The sequence below is a fragment of the Cydia splendana genome, chromosome 3 (genome assembly GCF_910591565.1).
Source record: "Cydia splendana chromosome 3, ilCydSple1.2, whole genome shotgun sequence".
In the NCBI taxonomy this organism is placed as follows: domain Eukaryota; kingdom Metazoa; phylum Arthropoda; class Insecta; order Lepidoptera; family Tortricidae; genus Cydia; species Cydia splendana.
Window position 1 is genome coordinate 21,031,787 of NC_085962.1, and position 15,470 is coordinate 21,047,256.

Sequence of the window (15,470 nt, forward strand, 5' to 3'; positions counted from 1 at the left end):
CTGCTCGGACTAACCAGCATAGGCTCGCATTCCAATTACGCTCGGGTAGGACATCGCTCGGTCATGTTACGCTGGTTGGCTCGATTGCCTAAACACCCACGAGATTTACTTTGGCATTTTCTATTACTAGCCTCTGCCCGCGACTTCGTCCGCATAAACGTCGTTAACACATTCACTGCCAAGAACACGTATGTGTGTTTATTTTGTAGTGGAAATGGGGTGCCCGGCACCGAAAGTGTTAACTCATTCCTTATCTCAGTTTTCCTCTATTTCACCACTCTAGGGGATGAATTCGAAGATAAAAACTAGTAGACCTCTAGGTACACGTTTTAATTTTAGGATGATATTAGGTACCTACCAAGCAGACCTGTGCTTGGTACCTAAATATCATCCAAAATACAATCCATAATTTGTATCTGTAAGTATATATATTGTGCAAAAGTTTAAATTAAGTAAATGAATAAATTCGGAAGTATTTTTAGGAGTGGTTAACCTGAATACTTAATTTGCGAATATTATATATTATAAAAGTTACATGCGACCTTGTCCTTGCCTCTCGTACAAAGTAAATAAGTGAATCGTCTAAATCCAAAGGATCTAGTAATCAGCAGTTCCAATCCGAAGGAGATCTGATAACAATGAAGACGGCCGTTCTACTCCGCGGGAGGAAATGAAATCGCAATGTTAGAAGTCTATTAAATTGAGTGAATCCAACTACTTACGAAATATAAAAACGGTCAAATGCGAGTCGGACTCGCATACGAAGGGTCTCGTACCATTACGCAAAAAAACCGGCCAAGTGCGAATCGGACTAGCGTTCCAAGGGTTCCGTACATTACCCAATTTTTAACAACGTATTTTTATATGTGAAACGCGAGTGAATTGCTTTTAAAAAACCCTACGGGTCGGATCAAAAACTAAGTAATTAGTCCGACTCACGCTTGACTGCATATTTCTAATAGGTTTTCCTGTCATCTATAGGTAAAGAACTATTTTGTATATTTTTTCAAAATTTTAGACCCATAGTCCCTGGTGTTCACTTAATTATACGGCAAATGATGATGATGGAATTTCCTTTTGCAGGGTTGCTCCTTTTGACTCACGGATTGATTTGGGAAGGGGAGCCAATCGAATTTTTGATGCCAAATTTTGACCTAAGGGGGGGTGCCTCCCAAAATTTGTAAAAAATAAAGTTTTGCTATGTGGTCAAGTTTGGTATCATTTTCGTGTAACTCAAGGATGCTAATTTCGTTTCTGATATTTAATTTATACGGTTTCATATAAATAATAAAAAAAAAAATAAAAAAAAAAATTGCTATCTAATTTTGTTTCGAATAAAAGCCTATATTTTTCTTATTTTAATAAGCACACAAAAAAAAAAAAATTTCATGAAAAAGCCCTACTATTCCTCGTTACAAAAAGTATACATGTGGCATATTTATTTTACATTAATGTGAACAAAAAAAAAATGAAATGTAGACCTACTTTCGACCACACATTGAACAAGATACAACGATGTGAGCTACAGCTAAGCGATTTACGGCGTTTGATGATAATGAGATCCCTTTTATAGTTTTTATTATACATAGTGAGTCCTTAGAACTCTTAGATCATTTTAGGAAGGAGAGCCACCTTGATTTTTGGTACAGTTGGGGTGAAAGGTGGGGTGATTTATCCCATACAATCATAAATGTATGCAAGCACCTGTTTAGGTTTCTGCAATAAGTTTGGTGACATTTTCGAGTAAATCAAAAGAAAGAAATCATTTAGGTAATTAAATCTTCAAAATACAAATTAATAATGTAAATATTGACTAATATTTAAATTATTTTCCTCCGTATAGGTACGTCCCTTAAATCGGATTACGTTGTGCACCGAGCATAAGCAATGTTAAAGAGTGTTTACAAATAGATAGGTAGTAAAATCTTTAAAATACGAAATAATGTAATTATTCGTCCATTTTACTTTTTTTTTCTTATAATTTACTCGATAAAGACACCAAACTTAATGCAGAAACCTAAACAGATGCTTTCATAAATTTATGATTGTATGGGACAAATCATCCCCACCCTTTCAAGCACACCGCACCAAAAATCAAGGTGGCTCCCGTTCCTAAAATGATCTAAGGGTTCTAAGGACTCACTATGCTAAAGGGTTAAAAGGGTATCTCATCATCATCAAACGCCGTAATTTTCATAGCTATAACTCATATCTTTGTATACTATTCAGTGAGCTAGTGGTCGAAAGTAGGTCTGCATTTCATTTTTTTTTCTCTACATTTTTAGAAATAAATATGCCATAAGTATACTTTTTATAATGAGAAATAGTAGAGCTTTTACATGAAATTTTTATTTTTTTGGTAATTTTTTGGCTATTTTCTTGAATAACTTTTAAACTATTTATTATAAATCACAAAATATATATATTAGAGATTCTCAAAATGAGCTCTTTCATTTGATATGTAACACGATATAGTTTGAAAAATATTATTTTTTAATTTTCTCATTTAGGTACCCCCCAAAAGTGGCCTCCATGTTTAAAATTCATTTGGTTACGTAAGATAGTAGTCCGTCTTTGGGTCACGAATCTGCATATGAGTACCAAATTTCAACTTAATTGGTCCAGTGCTTTTGGAGAAAATGGGCTGTGACAGACGGACAGACAGATAGACAGACGCACGAGTGATACTATAAGGGTTCCGTTTTTTCCTTTTGAGGTACGGAACCCTAAAAACGGCAAAAAAATCTCGTTTGTGTATGGGAGCCCCACTTAAATATTAATTTTATTCTGTTTTTAGTATTTGTTATAGCGGCAACAGAAATACATCATCTGTGAAAATTTCAACTGGCTATCACGGTTCATGAGATTCACAGGCCTATTCGGATTTCGAGATAATCACAAGATCTAGAGACGATTTAGAGATCAACTAGATCTATATTAGATATCGACTAGATGTGACTTGGATATCTAAGGCATAACTTGTCGAAATCGTTCAAGAGGTCCAGAATCGCGGAAACGTCAAATTTGACATATCTATCTTACAAATATCTTTAAATTATCCATATCGTAACTTGTTGAAGTCTAGTAGAAATCTAATTCATTTTCCGAATCGAGCCGACAGCCTGGTGACAGACAGACGGACAGCGGAACCTTAGTAATACGGTCCCGTATTTACCCTTGGGTACGGAACCCTAAAAACGTAACTACAAGTAGGTAGGTTCCTTCAGATCAGATATATCTGAGCGGCCAGGCTGCTTAAATATAGCTGAACTTGCACTCTAAGATATTTTGATATTTTTGATAATAGAGGCGTGTTCAGATAATTAACACATATTAGATATTTAGGCATTAGAGTGCGTGTTCAGATAGGTACCTATTTGTGAACACCTTGGCCGCTCTAATATATCTGATGGCGACTGTACTAAGTAGGTAGGTACATAAAGCGCGTGATAAAAATCCACTTGCTTTCTACTACGAAATTTCTATAATACTAAAAAATCATAAATACCTACCTAGTATTGTAGTATTGTAGTTCATCGGTAGGTAGGTACCAGGGATGTTGCGGATGCAGATTTTTTGACATCCGCGGATGCGGATGCGGATGTCAAGATTAGGTACTTAGAAAACGTCAAATATTACATTTTTAGAATTTATTTATCAAAAAAAAACGAAACGTTTAGTATTTTAGTAAGTGCGTTATATTTAATAAACAGTACCTACCTAACTTGGCCGACTTTTCTGGATCTAGACGATTTCGTTAGGTAATGGCGAAATTACCAAGCACTGACGCCGCCGCTAAGACGTTCCTGTACCGACTTGTTCGACATCCGCATCCGCATAAGCTCCGCATTTATGCGGATTTATGCGGATGCTCGCAACATCCCTGGTAGGTACTATTTCAAAGCGCTTTGATGATTGTTCGGTTCTCTTGCATCCTCCATCCCCCTGATAGCAGTTGCTCAACTTGAGAAGTAATTTGCGAAGTACTTGAAATAGTTTTTACGTCCGCACATATACGAGAAAGCATTGCTCAGTCGTCAGGAGGCTTCTGAAAATGGTACCCGGGGGTATGCCGTTGGTAGACGCAACCTATGTTGGTTGGTGATGACTATTCGGAAATTGGAATAGATACATGTAAAACTAAGTCGTAGCAGTCATAGAGTAGGTAAATAAAAATATGTTCTCATAATTTAAATGTATAGGTATATATTAGCTACTTACTTTAACATTCTCAAGAATTATTGCGAAAGTCGGTAACTAGGTATAGTCTGTACAATTAGGTATTTAAAATAATGTATACAAACTACAGTTCAATAGCGTAAGTAGTTCTAGACATCTATTTAATAACAAATCTGTTTACAAACTACAGTTATGTATACTTGGTCAACCAGATCTTCGTCAGTAGAAAAAGGCGGCAAATTTGAAAAATAAAGGCGCTAAACTAAAGGATATCGGCCCATAGAAAATTTGAATTTCGCGCCTTTTTCTACTGACAAGATTTGCTTGACTATCTATAGGTATTTTATTGGGCAAGATAATTCCTCAAGTGTGCCAAAATTTACAGAAGTTTTACTACTTACTCAACGTAACAACGAAGCTGCTATAATCGTGCTTTTTGGTCAATATGAATATATCGGGATGAATTGATTAATCAATAGTACTCGTAATTTAGTTTTGTAATATTTGCTATTACTTTGCCCTAGTAAAGAATCTAAAACGAGATCGAATATTGAGCCATTTGAGGGTAGATGAAAACAATACACGATTAGAAATTGGTTGAAGCCAGAACGATGAAGAAACATATCCTGGCAGTTTTTTATTTGGTTGGTTAACTGATAAATGTTTCAAGTAAGTAGGTACAGTCTGCAGCAGAAGTTGCTAAAGCGGGCGAGGTGTTCAAAATGATCTTGACGCGACTTTATTGTTAAGAGAATAAGAGCGTGTCAAGGTAATTTTGAACACCTCAGCCGCTTAGCAATTTCTGCTGTACCCGAAAATGTAAAAACACATTGTCTACATATATTTAACTACCTTAGCTAGAAAGCTACAGACAGTGTTACTGTGCCTGTATGTGCCGCCTGAAGCCCCCAAAAGTCCAAGGTCATTACGATTATGACCTTGATCAGGATGCCATACAAATTATGAAGGTTGGAGACTAGCAATAATTAAATTATATCCTTGGCCAGACTTTGGGTTGGCAGCTGTGTAGGCTGTGTGGCGGGCATAAGTTTATTTTAGATAATGAGTGTAGGATGAGTGTAGGTAGTTTCTGGTGAGGGGCGCGCATTAAAACATGTTTTAGCTCTATAGATAATTTTTTTTTTTTAATTTTTACACTGTAGGGAAGAGCTATGAAATCATACCACTGATCTTCTTGCATCAGAAGATTGGAAATCGGAAATAGAAACCTATTATAAAGTTATGTAGTATCTATGAGATATGGCAATATGAATTGTCAATTTAAAGAAAAAAAAATTGTGGAAAAACACACTAGGTACAATTGTTATTTCGAGGAAACAATTCAAGTTGATTGCTCACAGCCAACGTTCATTTAATTGCATGTTTCCAGGCATGTAAAACAATAGTGCTTTGTTTATTTGCCTAGGCAAATAGGGTATTTGCGCCCAAACAGCCATGTTCGGCGGAGTGAATGAGTAGGTAATTATTGAATTAAGGCATGATGAATTGATGTCCCATAATATTGATTTCGGTTGCCGCGATAGTTATATATGAAATAAAACTGTTTTATCTACACACATAACATAGAGTCTGTGCGGAAAGAGAAGAGTCGTGGAATGTATTGGGCCCCATAGATTGCACGACTCTTCTCTTTCCGCACAGATCTATCATAAATCCTCTATGATGCCTTCAAAATCCGTAAATTATGGCCAACATTAAGATTTTTTTTTCTCTTTACTTTTTAGAGCAAAGCAAATTTCTTATCTGTGAAAATTACTATATCAAAATCGATTTGGTAGTGACATTCAAATTTAGAACATATCTGAAAAAAAAAGCAATTTGAATTGACCCCTATTCTAATTTCAGTCGAGATGAAATGTCAATAGGCCTGTTGCAAGTAACAAAGAATCATGGAAATAATGGTTTCAACGAAACATATATGTTAATATGATCCTAAAAAATGGCCCAATCTCAGTATAAACTGAAGGATTATTAATATATTCAATAAAATAAAAGTGCAAAATTCTCCAATCGGCCATTTTTACTGAAACGCCAATCAGAAACGTTCCAAACAGTGACGTCATCAATCCATAACATATTTCTTAGAGCAACATAGAAAACCTCATTGACCGAAATCTATACGTGGGCACCAAAGAGTTCGAAAGGTGCAAAAAAAATGTTATTTCGCCACTAAACATTTATTACGTCCAAAAAAATATTATTACACGATATAAAGTAGATATCTATTTATTATTATTTAATTAAAATGCTAAATAATACGATATTTCAACAACAACCTTTTTTAACTATTTGGCTGAATGGAACTATCATTGCCATGTTGGCTGTCGTAACTAGAAAAAATGAAAAATTAAAAAGTAAAACCGGCGTACGGTGATTTTCACTCAAAATTTACATGTATCTAAATAATTAATCTTAAACTGCAACCGTGTGAGAGTTTTTGTGTAAAATGAGTATTTGTGATAAATTTTTGTAATGTATTTATCATCCCTAATCGTAATATATGGTGCTGAATTAACAATATCATTCGGATTCAAGGGAAATTCGTAACTGTAAGTATGTAAACAATATCTACCACCCTACCACCAACTAAATGATGACGTCACAAATGGCATGCGAGGCGTTTTCGCGCGAAGTTTAAACTAGCTATAATAAAATGCAATTATCTATGTTAAATCTTATGAGTATAACTGAAATATAGTGTTTTTCGGAACTAATACAAGTGTACCGACGATATTAAAAGGGTTTTCAAAATTTGTCATCAGGCCTATTGCATAAAATTTTGACAAATCATGCATGTTAGTTGGTATCGAAGGATATGGTAACCGACCCCGACTCTAGTTTGTCTCTGAATTAAAAAAACTACGAATGCGTGACGTGCGCGAAAAAATTTTTCATTTGCCGCCATTTGACGTACTTAAACAGTTTATCTTTTAATCAAGTTTTAATTCGTTTGTAATAAGTAAAAATAAAAAAAATTGTTTGTGTTGTTGTTTTTAAAGTAACTGTAGCAATAGTTTCGTGTAAAATGAGCGATAAAGATATTTCGGAGACGCCACCTCATATCCGCGAGTTCTGGCAGAGAGGAAAGTGCCTCAATGTCGCCTGTAATATGAGGTTAGTGAATATATCATAGAATAGAACATTGTGATACAAATAGGTATGCTACGTTGCTCATTACCTAGTTATTACACATGAGGCGAACTAATCAAATTTTAATTGCCATAACAGTAAAAGTACAATTTTCAAAATGGTGGCTTACAGTTTTACCATCAAATAATTTGCACCAAAGCGTACCTACTGAGCTTGGAGGCTCTTATTCGACAGTTCATTGAAGATAAACTTTAGATTATATGGCGTATAATGAATTTCAACCTATGCCCATGACCCTGGTGACCCTTGTTAAATAGAGATGTTGAATTGTTGACTGACAACTGAAATCTGCTTCTTTTCTTCGAACTGCAAAACGATAGCCACTATTGAGATTTGTATGAAAAATTGCGAGTGGCTTCGCTCGCCTGTGATGTGAAGTTAACAAGATCCCGTTTTAACAATTTTTTACGGTTTTCATTTTGTTCTGATACGCCTGAAGATAGCTTAAAACACTGATTGGCGCATGCTAATTGAAGTGAAAGTCGTGCGTGAGATCACCAAGACGATCGTCAACGTCGTAACGAAACCAGTTCAAAACCATACCAAGCAAATTGGTAAACCAGAACTGGCCTTCGAGCATTGGTGGTTCTTTTCGAGATTCCAAACAAAAATTGTGTCCAAAGACGACTGCCACTCAGCTGCTGCATTTTTCAATAATTTTCTAGGTTTATATTTTCTGCAGGGTGTGTCGGTGTGGAATAATTTAATTTTCACTACTATTAATAGTTCAAGTTCGGTGCAATGCAGCTTGCACGTTTTTAGCTTCTTGCGGCCCGTGTGTCCAACTGTCCAGCCAGCAAAAGACGCATTGGACAACAATTTAAATTAACCAATGACAACAATTTAAATTAACCAATTTAGTGTGTGGTCAATGTGAAGAAGACCGTCTAAAACAGGAGACGAGCGATTTCGTCGCTTTTAACTCTTACGTTGTGCACATATATCTACTTAACTTACAGAATGTCAGTAGAGTAGAAGGTGTGAAGCTCTTCCTGTAGTGATATGAATAAGTAGACTTTTAACTATTACATAAGACTTTAATCAAGAGAACATTCTAGGACCGAGACATGATAGGATAGACAAAACATAGATCATGTGTCATAGATAAACTAGAACGTCCTAGTATAGTATTAATATCAGTGATACCACCATAACACTTCCTTTTTGACTGTTCGACACAGTCAAAAAGGAAGAGTTTCTGAGCGACATACTACATAAGTTTTCAAGTGCGAGAGTTCTTGCCTTATGACAGTCTTCCCTTTACTTTTCAGCATTCAAAAATGTGGCACTATATTATATTTTTCTACTCCAGCACTCTTATTTGTATATTAAATGACTGCCAGCGAGATTGAAAACAACTTCATAAGAAGTGCGGTGCGCGAGGCCGTCTTCGTTTCGTTTTGTAGCTTCGGCCTTTGAATTTTAAGAACCCTTATTATGTGCCTATTATTGTACCTGTTGCACAAAAAACTATTCGATGATTCCAATGTGGCACAAAGTAGCCCTGCCGCCGAGCACGGTCCCAATGCCAAGTGGCACGTTACAACGGTGGCAAGTTACATTATAAGTATAATTTATTCAGTTAACATTCCTCCGCTCAACGGATGTCACCGGTTTTCGGAAGCGGCCCTGCCCGTCAGCCGCAGCGTTAAGCCTGCGGTTGCCTTCCATTAGCGCGGCTAAACCCATTACCGAAGACATCTCGCCTGTGTCGCGCCATCCTGATACCTGTGTGCCACATACTCACGTGGAACGGAAATTATGAATCGCTTTTAGTGCCCTCTGTTTGATAATATTCACTTGTATAATCAATTTATCATAGTGACATAAGTACAAAATTGAACGTAGCGCTACGGCGGCGTAGCAGATAATATTTATTTCCCGGTATGTAGCGAAAATGCTTCGTAAAGGTAAAACAACAACGTGTCGTGATTAGCGCTGAATGGGTTAAAATATCAACCACCCAATTTAGTCGCGAAAGTGGTTACGGTTACCATACTTATCGCAGTTTATGTAATGAAAATAAAAGTATGTACCTACCTACAGTTCGGCTGACACCGGCACTTCCTACTAAAGTAGCGATTTAACGTAGCTTTATACCCATCACGGGCGGTATCGTCATGTTGGTATTACTTTCTCAATTGGAATAGGCTCGGCAATGTTTATGTTGAGCGTATTTGAATAAATGGAATCGGGTCAGACTCACATCACGTTTCACTGGTAAGCGATCACTAGTGCTATCACTAAAAACCACTTTCGCGTTGAAAAGCAAAACAGATACCAAAAATGCGATAGGTACTTTTACCGGCGATTGAAAAACCTGCCAAATATATGCAGACTCAGCTTTCGTAGCAGCCTACGGCGTAGCACGTAGCACTTTAGCAGGCAATAGCCTTGTTTGAGCAAGTAGATTATGTTCTTGCTTTAACCCGTCGAACGTTCACCATACAACAAATTGATGCAAAGCAATTTGACCCATATTGATCTGTAGTACACACGTCTGATACTAAGTCGCTAAAGATACGAACCCAAATTGAGCTAACATCACACGTGTGATACTAGGGCGCTCCACGGGTTAATACTAGGTTCAGCCCGCGACTGCGCGTCCTTCCCCAGGCCTCAGAATATCTTCAAACCAAATTTCATCTATCGTTACAGCGTTAAGAGACAGACAGACAGATTAATAATATATAGTAGGGATTACTTGGCCTCCGTCTTTTGTATGAGTTTCTGCTGAGTGCCGTGGGTAGTTTGTCTAGTGTGTTTGATGCAACTGGCTCTCAGTATGCACGGTGATAAGTTGTGCTAAGTTACTCTTAGCTACACTACAATTTCCAATTTTTGTGATTTCTGTATATTTATATTTGTACTCAATATACAATATGTATATTTAAACTATGTTAAAAAATGTTCGTATAAAAAATACGAAAAAAAACGCTGCCAAGCGCTGGTGGCCTAGCGGTAAGAGCGTACGACTTGCAATCCGGAGGTCGCAGGTTCAAACCCCGGCTCGTACCAATGAGTTTTTCGGAACTTATGTACGAAATATCATTTGATATTCACCAGTCGCTTTTCGGTGAAGGAAAACATCGTGAGGAAACCGGACTAATCCCAATAAGGCCTGGTTTCCCCTCTGGGTTGGAAGGTCAGATGGCAGTCGCTTTCGTAAAAACTAGTGCCTACGTCAAATCTGTGACATATGTGGGTAGATTAAGTAATCAGGCGCCGACTGAATGTGGGTAGGTTTATTTCTCTCTCTTTAAATAAATCCTATACCGAACGGACGTGTTTCCTTGGTCTCATCAGCTCAGATCCATCTCCTGGCCTGAAGGCATATTTATCAGTGGCGACGGGACTGTGATCTACGTGTGGAATATTTTAGTGTTGTGGTTTAGTACATTGCAGTGAATAAAAACAGTAATAATGGCAGTCGGAAAGATAGCCCCTTTCGATATGGACAAAGATTGTTGGGACTTATACGTGGAGCGTTTGGAACAATATTTTATAGCGAATACAGTGAGTGAATCGGTTAAAGTGGCTACCTTAATTACGGTGGTAGGCAGGGACGCGTATGAACTTATGGTTAATTTGTGTACGCCGGCCCGCCCGGCAACAAAGACTTTTGATCAGTTGAAGGCCATCATGAAATCGCACTTGCAACCTAAACCGAGTGTATTAGCAGAAAGGTTCAAATTCCGACAACGACGCCAAGCAAGTGATGAGAGCATAGCGGAGTATGTCGCGGCGTTGAAGAAAATGTCAATGACTTGCAACTTTGGCGCGGACTCATTGCAAGACAATTTAAGGGACCAATTTGTTTGCGGTTTATCGAAGGATGTTATACGACAGCGACTATTCGCGGAGGAGGAAATCACGTTCGAGAAAGCATTCAAATTAGCCGTAACGATAGATTCGGCCGAGACGGAATCGGCGGTTATTGAAAAGCGAGTAGACAACCATGGAGGAAGTACGGGTGTCTACCAGGTGGCCTCGAGCTGGGGGCGAGGGAGCTACGGTAACGGTGAAGCCGCCGGGGGACGGAAGGTCACGGGGGCTACGCGAGGCGGGGCAGGCACCGGGCGCGGCGCGAGCGGCCGCGGCGGACGACGCGGGCCGGGCGCCACGGGCGCCGGCCGTGGGCGCGGCGCGCACGGCAGCGCTGCTGGCTGCAAGACGTGCGGCGGCAGTCATGACTCCAATACGTGCAAATTTAAGGCGTACGTGTGTCGGGTGTGCAACCGAGATGGACATCTGAAGAGGATGTGTCCGAGACTACGCGAGGAACAGCTGTTCGCGTTGTATGACGGAGGCGCGGACGGGCAGGTGGCGTATGACGACAGCGAGGGAAGTGACGAGGTAGTTACCTATAACTATTCTATTGCTTTAAAGGACTTTAGTGCGTATCCGCCATATGTATTATCAATGAAGGTTAACAAAAGAAACATAGATATGGAAATTGATACAGGTAGCTGTATTTCTTGCATTAGTTATGATTGTTACATAAGAACTTTAGGGAATTTTAAATTACAGCCGAGTGATGTCTCAATGCGATATTATACCGGGGAAAGGGTAATACCCGTAGGTAAATTATGCGTGAATGTACAATATGGTCAAATAAACAAAGAATTAGATCTGTATATAATTAAAAGGGGCATGACGAGTTTGTTAGGTCGACAATGGATTCATGAACTCGGGGTAACTTTGCCCATTTCAGTGCCATGTAACAAATTGGACAGGGAAAATATTGGTCAAAAATTTGATGAAAATGTGTTCAGTTCCAGGTTTAAAGAAGTTTTTGAAGACGGTTTGGGGCGGTTCACGGGCGGCAAGGTCGGGTTCGCGCTGCGCGAGGGGGCGCGTCCGGTGTTCCTGCGCGCGCGCCCGCTGCCGTACGCGCTGCGCGAGCCGGTGGAGCGCGCGCTCGATCAGCTGGTGCGCGACGGCATCATCACGCCCGTGCCCACCTCCGACTGGGCCACTCCAGTCGTACCGGTAATGAAAAAAGATGGGACTATTCGTTTGTGTGGGGATTTCAAATTGACACTAAATAAATGTTTACAAGTGGATCATTTTCCTGTACCTCGAGTAGATGATTTGTTGACAAAATTGCATAAGGGGGATAAATTTTCGAAAATTGACTTATCGCAAGCGTACGCGCAATTCGAATTAGACGACTCAAAACAATACACCGTAATTAATACCCACAAAGGCTTGTTTATGTATAATCGTTTAATTTATGGCTTATCTTCTAGCCCCGGTATATTTCAAAGGAAGCTAGAGCAGTTGTTTGCGGACTTGCCGACGGTAGGCGTTTTCTTGGATGACATTATTATAACTGGTTCCGACGATCGGGCTCATTTAGAAACCCTCACAGAGGTATTTGAGAGGTTACGGAAATATGGGTTAAAGGTAAAAAAAGAAAAATGCACTTTTTTTGCGCCGTCGGTGACGTATTTAGGTTTTGTCATTAGCAAAAAAGGTGTGCACACGTGTCCTGAGAAAATAACGGCCATTAAAGAAGTAGGGGAACCAAGTAATGTGTCGGAGCTTCGCTCGTTTTTGGGTCTCATTATGTATTATGCCAAATTTGTACCTAACGTGAGTACTATTTTAGCACCACTATACAGGCTTTTACAAAAAAATGTTAATTTTGCATGGGACGAAAATTGTAGGTCAGCGTTCAACAAAATCAAACAAATGTTAATTTCAAGTGCCATCTTAGCTCATTACTCGCCACATTTGGGCCTAGTTCTTACCACAGATGCTAGCAGCGTAGGGGTAGGCGCGGTGATCTCCCATTTGACGCCAGAGGGCGAGCGGCCAATTGCGTATGCATCACGGGTATTGAATTCGGCGGAAAAGGCGTATTCCCAGATTGAACGCGAAGCTTTGTCAATAATATATGGTATTAAAAAATTCCATCAATATCTCTATGGTAGAAGGTTCACATTAAGAACTGATCATAAACCTTTAGTCTCCATTTTTGGCGATAAGTCAGGCATACCGGTAATGGCAGCGAGTAGGATGCAGCGTTGGGCGGTCATCCTCGCGGGTTACGATTATGACATCGAATACGTGCGCAGCGAGAAAAACGCGGCCGACGCACTATCTCGTTTGCCAGTAGGATTACGTTCCGATCAGGAAAACGATAAAGGTAATACACGCGAAATCACTTATTTGAACTTTGTTCAAAATTTCATGCCAATTACAAGGAAGACTTTGTGTCAAGAAATTAGTAAGGACGACGTTCTTAGGAGAGTAATCTTGTTTATACAATCCGGCTGGCCAACAGTTTGTAACGATGAACAGATTAAACCTTATTTTTCACGACGAAACGAATTATACATCGATGCAGGGTGTATAGTATGGGGTTATAGATTAGTTATTCCAAAAAAATTGCAGGATTCGTTGTTGAAAGAGGTGCACAGCGGACACATGGGGATAGTTAAGATGAAGAGTATCGCGCGGAGCATTGTGTGGTGGCCGGGCATCGATGCGGCAATTGAAAGCGTCTGTAAAGCGTGTACCGCGTGTACAGCAGAGAGTACGTCTCCGGCTAGGGCGGTGCCACAACCCTGGCCATACGAGTCAGAGGTTTGGTCACGGCTACATCTCGATTTCATGGGTCCTATTCAAGGTGCCTCATTTTTGGTGTTAATTGATTCGACCTCGAAATGGATTGAAGTTTTTAAAATGTATAAAACTACTGCCGCTGAAGTTATTCGCGTGTTACGGGAAACATTTGCGCGTTTTGGGCTACCAAAAGAGATTGTATCAGATAACGGGCCCCCGTTTTCTAGTAAGGAGTATGAGCGTTTTATGACTTTTAACGGTGTTAAAATGACATTTGCACCAGTATACCATCCTTCGTCGAATGGGGCCGCAGAGGGGGCAGTTAAACTGTGCAAACGAGTAGTTCGGAAAGCTTTGCGCGACGGCGTTGATGTAGACGCAGCGTTACAGTCATATTTATTGTCTTACCGAAATGTAGACCACAGTACAACCGGTACGTCGCCAGCGGTTCTTTTACAGCGTAGGACATTAAGGTCTCGTCTTGATCTATTGAAATGTAAGAGGCAAGTAGAAGATAAGATTATTCAGAGTCAACGTAAACAAGTCGAGTATGCGGGAGGTACGTCTAGACAGTTGGATATCGGAGAGAAGGTGTGGGCACGTAATTATACAGGAGGGGAAAAATGGATAGGAGGGAAAATTGAACAAAAAGTAGGATCTCGCAACTATATTGTTGGTAGGGAAAATGGTCCACCCATCAAACGACATATCGATCAGCTTAAAACTAAGTGGGCTAGCACGATTGATGTGTCAGTACCAAACTCTCCAATTGCGGTAGAACCACCAAACGAATTTCCCACAGGTACGACGACGGGAGGGGTGCCAGAACCGGTAACAAGCAATTCTGAGTTAAGGGCCGGGAATGCTCCACCGTTGCCAGTTGCACCGGCCGCGCCCCCTACATTGCCGGTTCCCGTGGAGGGTCCCAAACCGATCCGCAGTAGGAAACCCGTTAAAAGATACGGGTTCGACTTCGATTAGTATTTAATGATTTAATTCTTATTAAGCTAGTACACATAACTGTAACTATAGATTTAGTGGGGGGGTGTGACATATGTGGGTAGATTAAGTAATCAGGCGCCGACTGAATGTGGGTAGGTTTATTTCTCTCTCTTTAAATAAATCCTATACCGAACGGACGTGTTTCCTTGGTCTCATCAGCTCAGATCCATCTCCTGGCCTGAAGGCATATTTATCAGATGGGATTAGTTGTCAAGCGGACCCCAGGCTCCCATGAGCCATGGCAAAATGCCGGGATAATGCGAGGAAGAAGATAAAATACGAAAAAAACTTTTCCCCCTTTAAAAATCTACAATGCATTGAAATAAGAGTGAGATGTAAAGTTAAAATTACACATAATAATATTCTCGACTGGAGGCTTGTTTAGTTTGCGACTCAAATACTAATTAGGTACACGTGACAGTGAATTTCAGGTTTACTTTTAAGGTTATGAAAAAACTTGCTCATGTTCAATAACAAAACGACCACCTCCGGAATACTGTCCGTCAGCGTTTAAGGGCATTACTCTTTTACGGTATCACCGAAAG

General features: G+C 39.6%; 1 protein-coding gene across 1 annotated transcript; it reads left to right on the forward strand.

Annotated features, from left to right (window-relative positions):
- Positions 1-10,542: 10,542 nt before the first annotated feature.
- Positions 10,543-14,904, forward strand: LOC134806743 (uncharacterized). The gene is made up of 4 exons (XM_063780064.1): positions 10,543-11,815; positions 12,065-12,342; positions 13,753-13,894; positions 14,726-14,904. Exons 1-4 carry the CDS (start codon positions 10,774-10,776, stop codon positions 14,902-14,904), a joined length of 1,641 nt encoding a protein of 546 aa, XP_063636134.1. The 5' UTR covers positions 10,543-10,773.
- The last annotated feature ends 566 nt before the right edge of the window (positions 14,905-15,470 follow it).

What these genes read in the sequence shown, in the direction of transcription:
- LOC134806743 (XM_063780064.1), top strand. Translation starts at nt 10,774, where the DNA reads ATGGCAGTCGGAAAGATAGCCCCTTTCGATATGGACAAAGATTGTTGG. An exon ending in AGATATGGAAATTGATACAG is followed by an intron (nt 11,816 to 12,064) that starts GTAGCTGTATTT and finishes TGCCCATTTCAG; the next exon opens with TGCCATGTAACAAATTGGAC. An exon ending in GGGCCACTCCAGTCGTACCG is followed by an intron (nt 12,343 to 13,752) that starts GTAATGAAAAAA and finishes AAAAAATTGCAG; the next exon opens with GATTCGTTGTTGAAAGAGGT.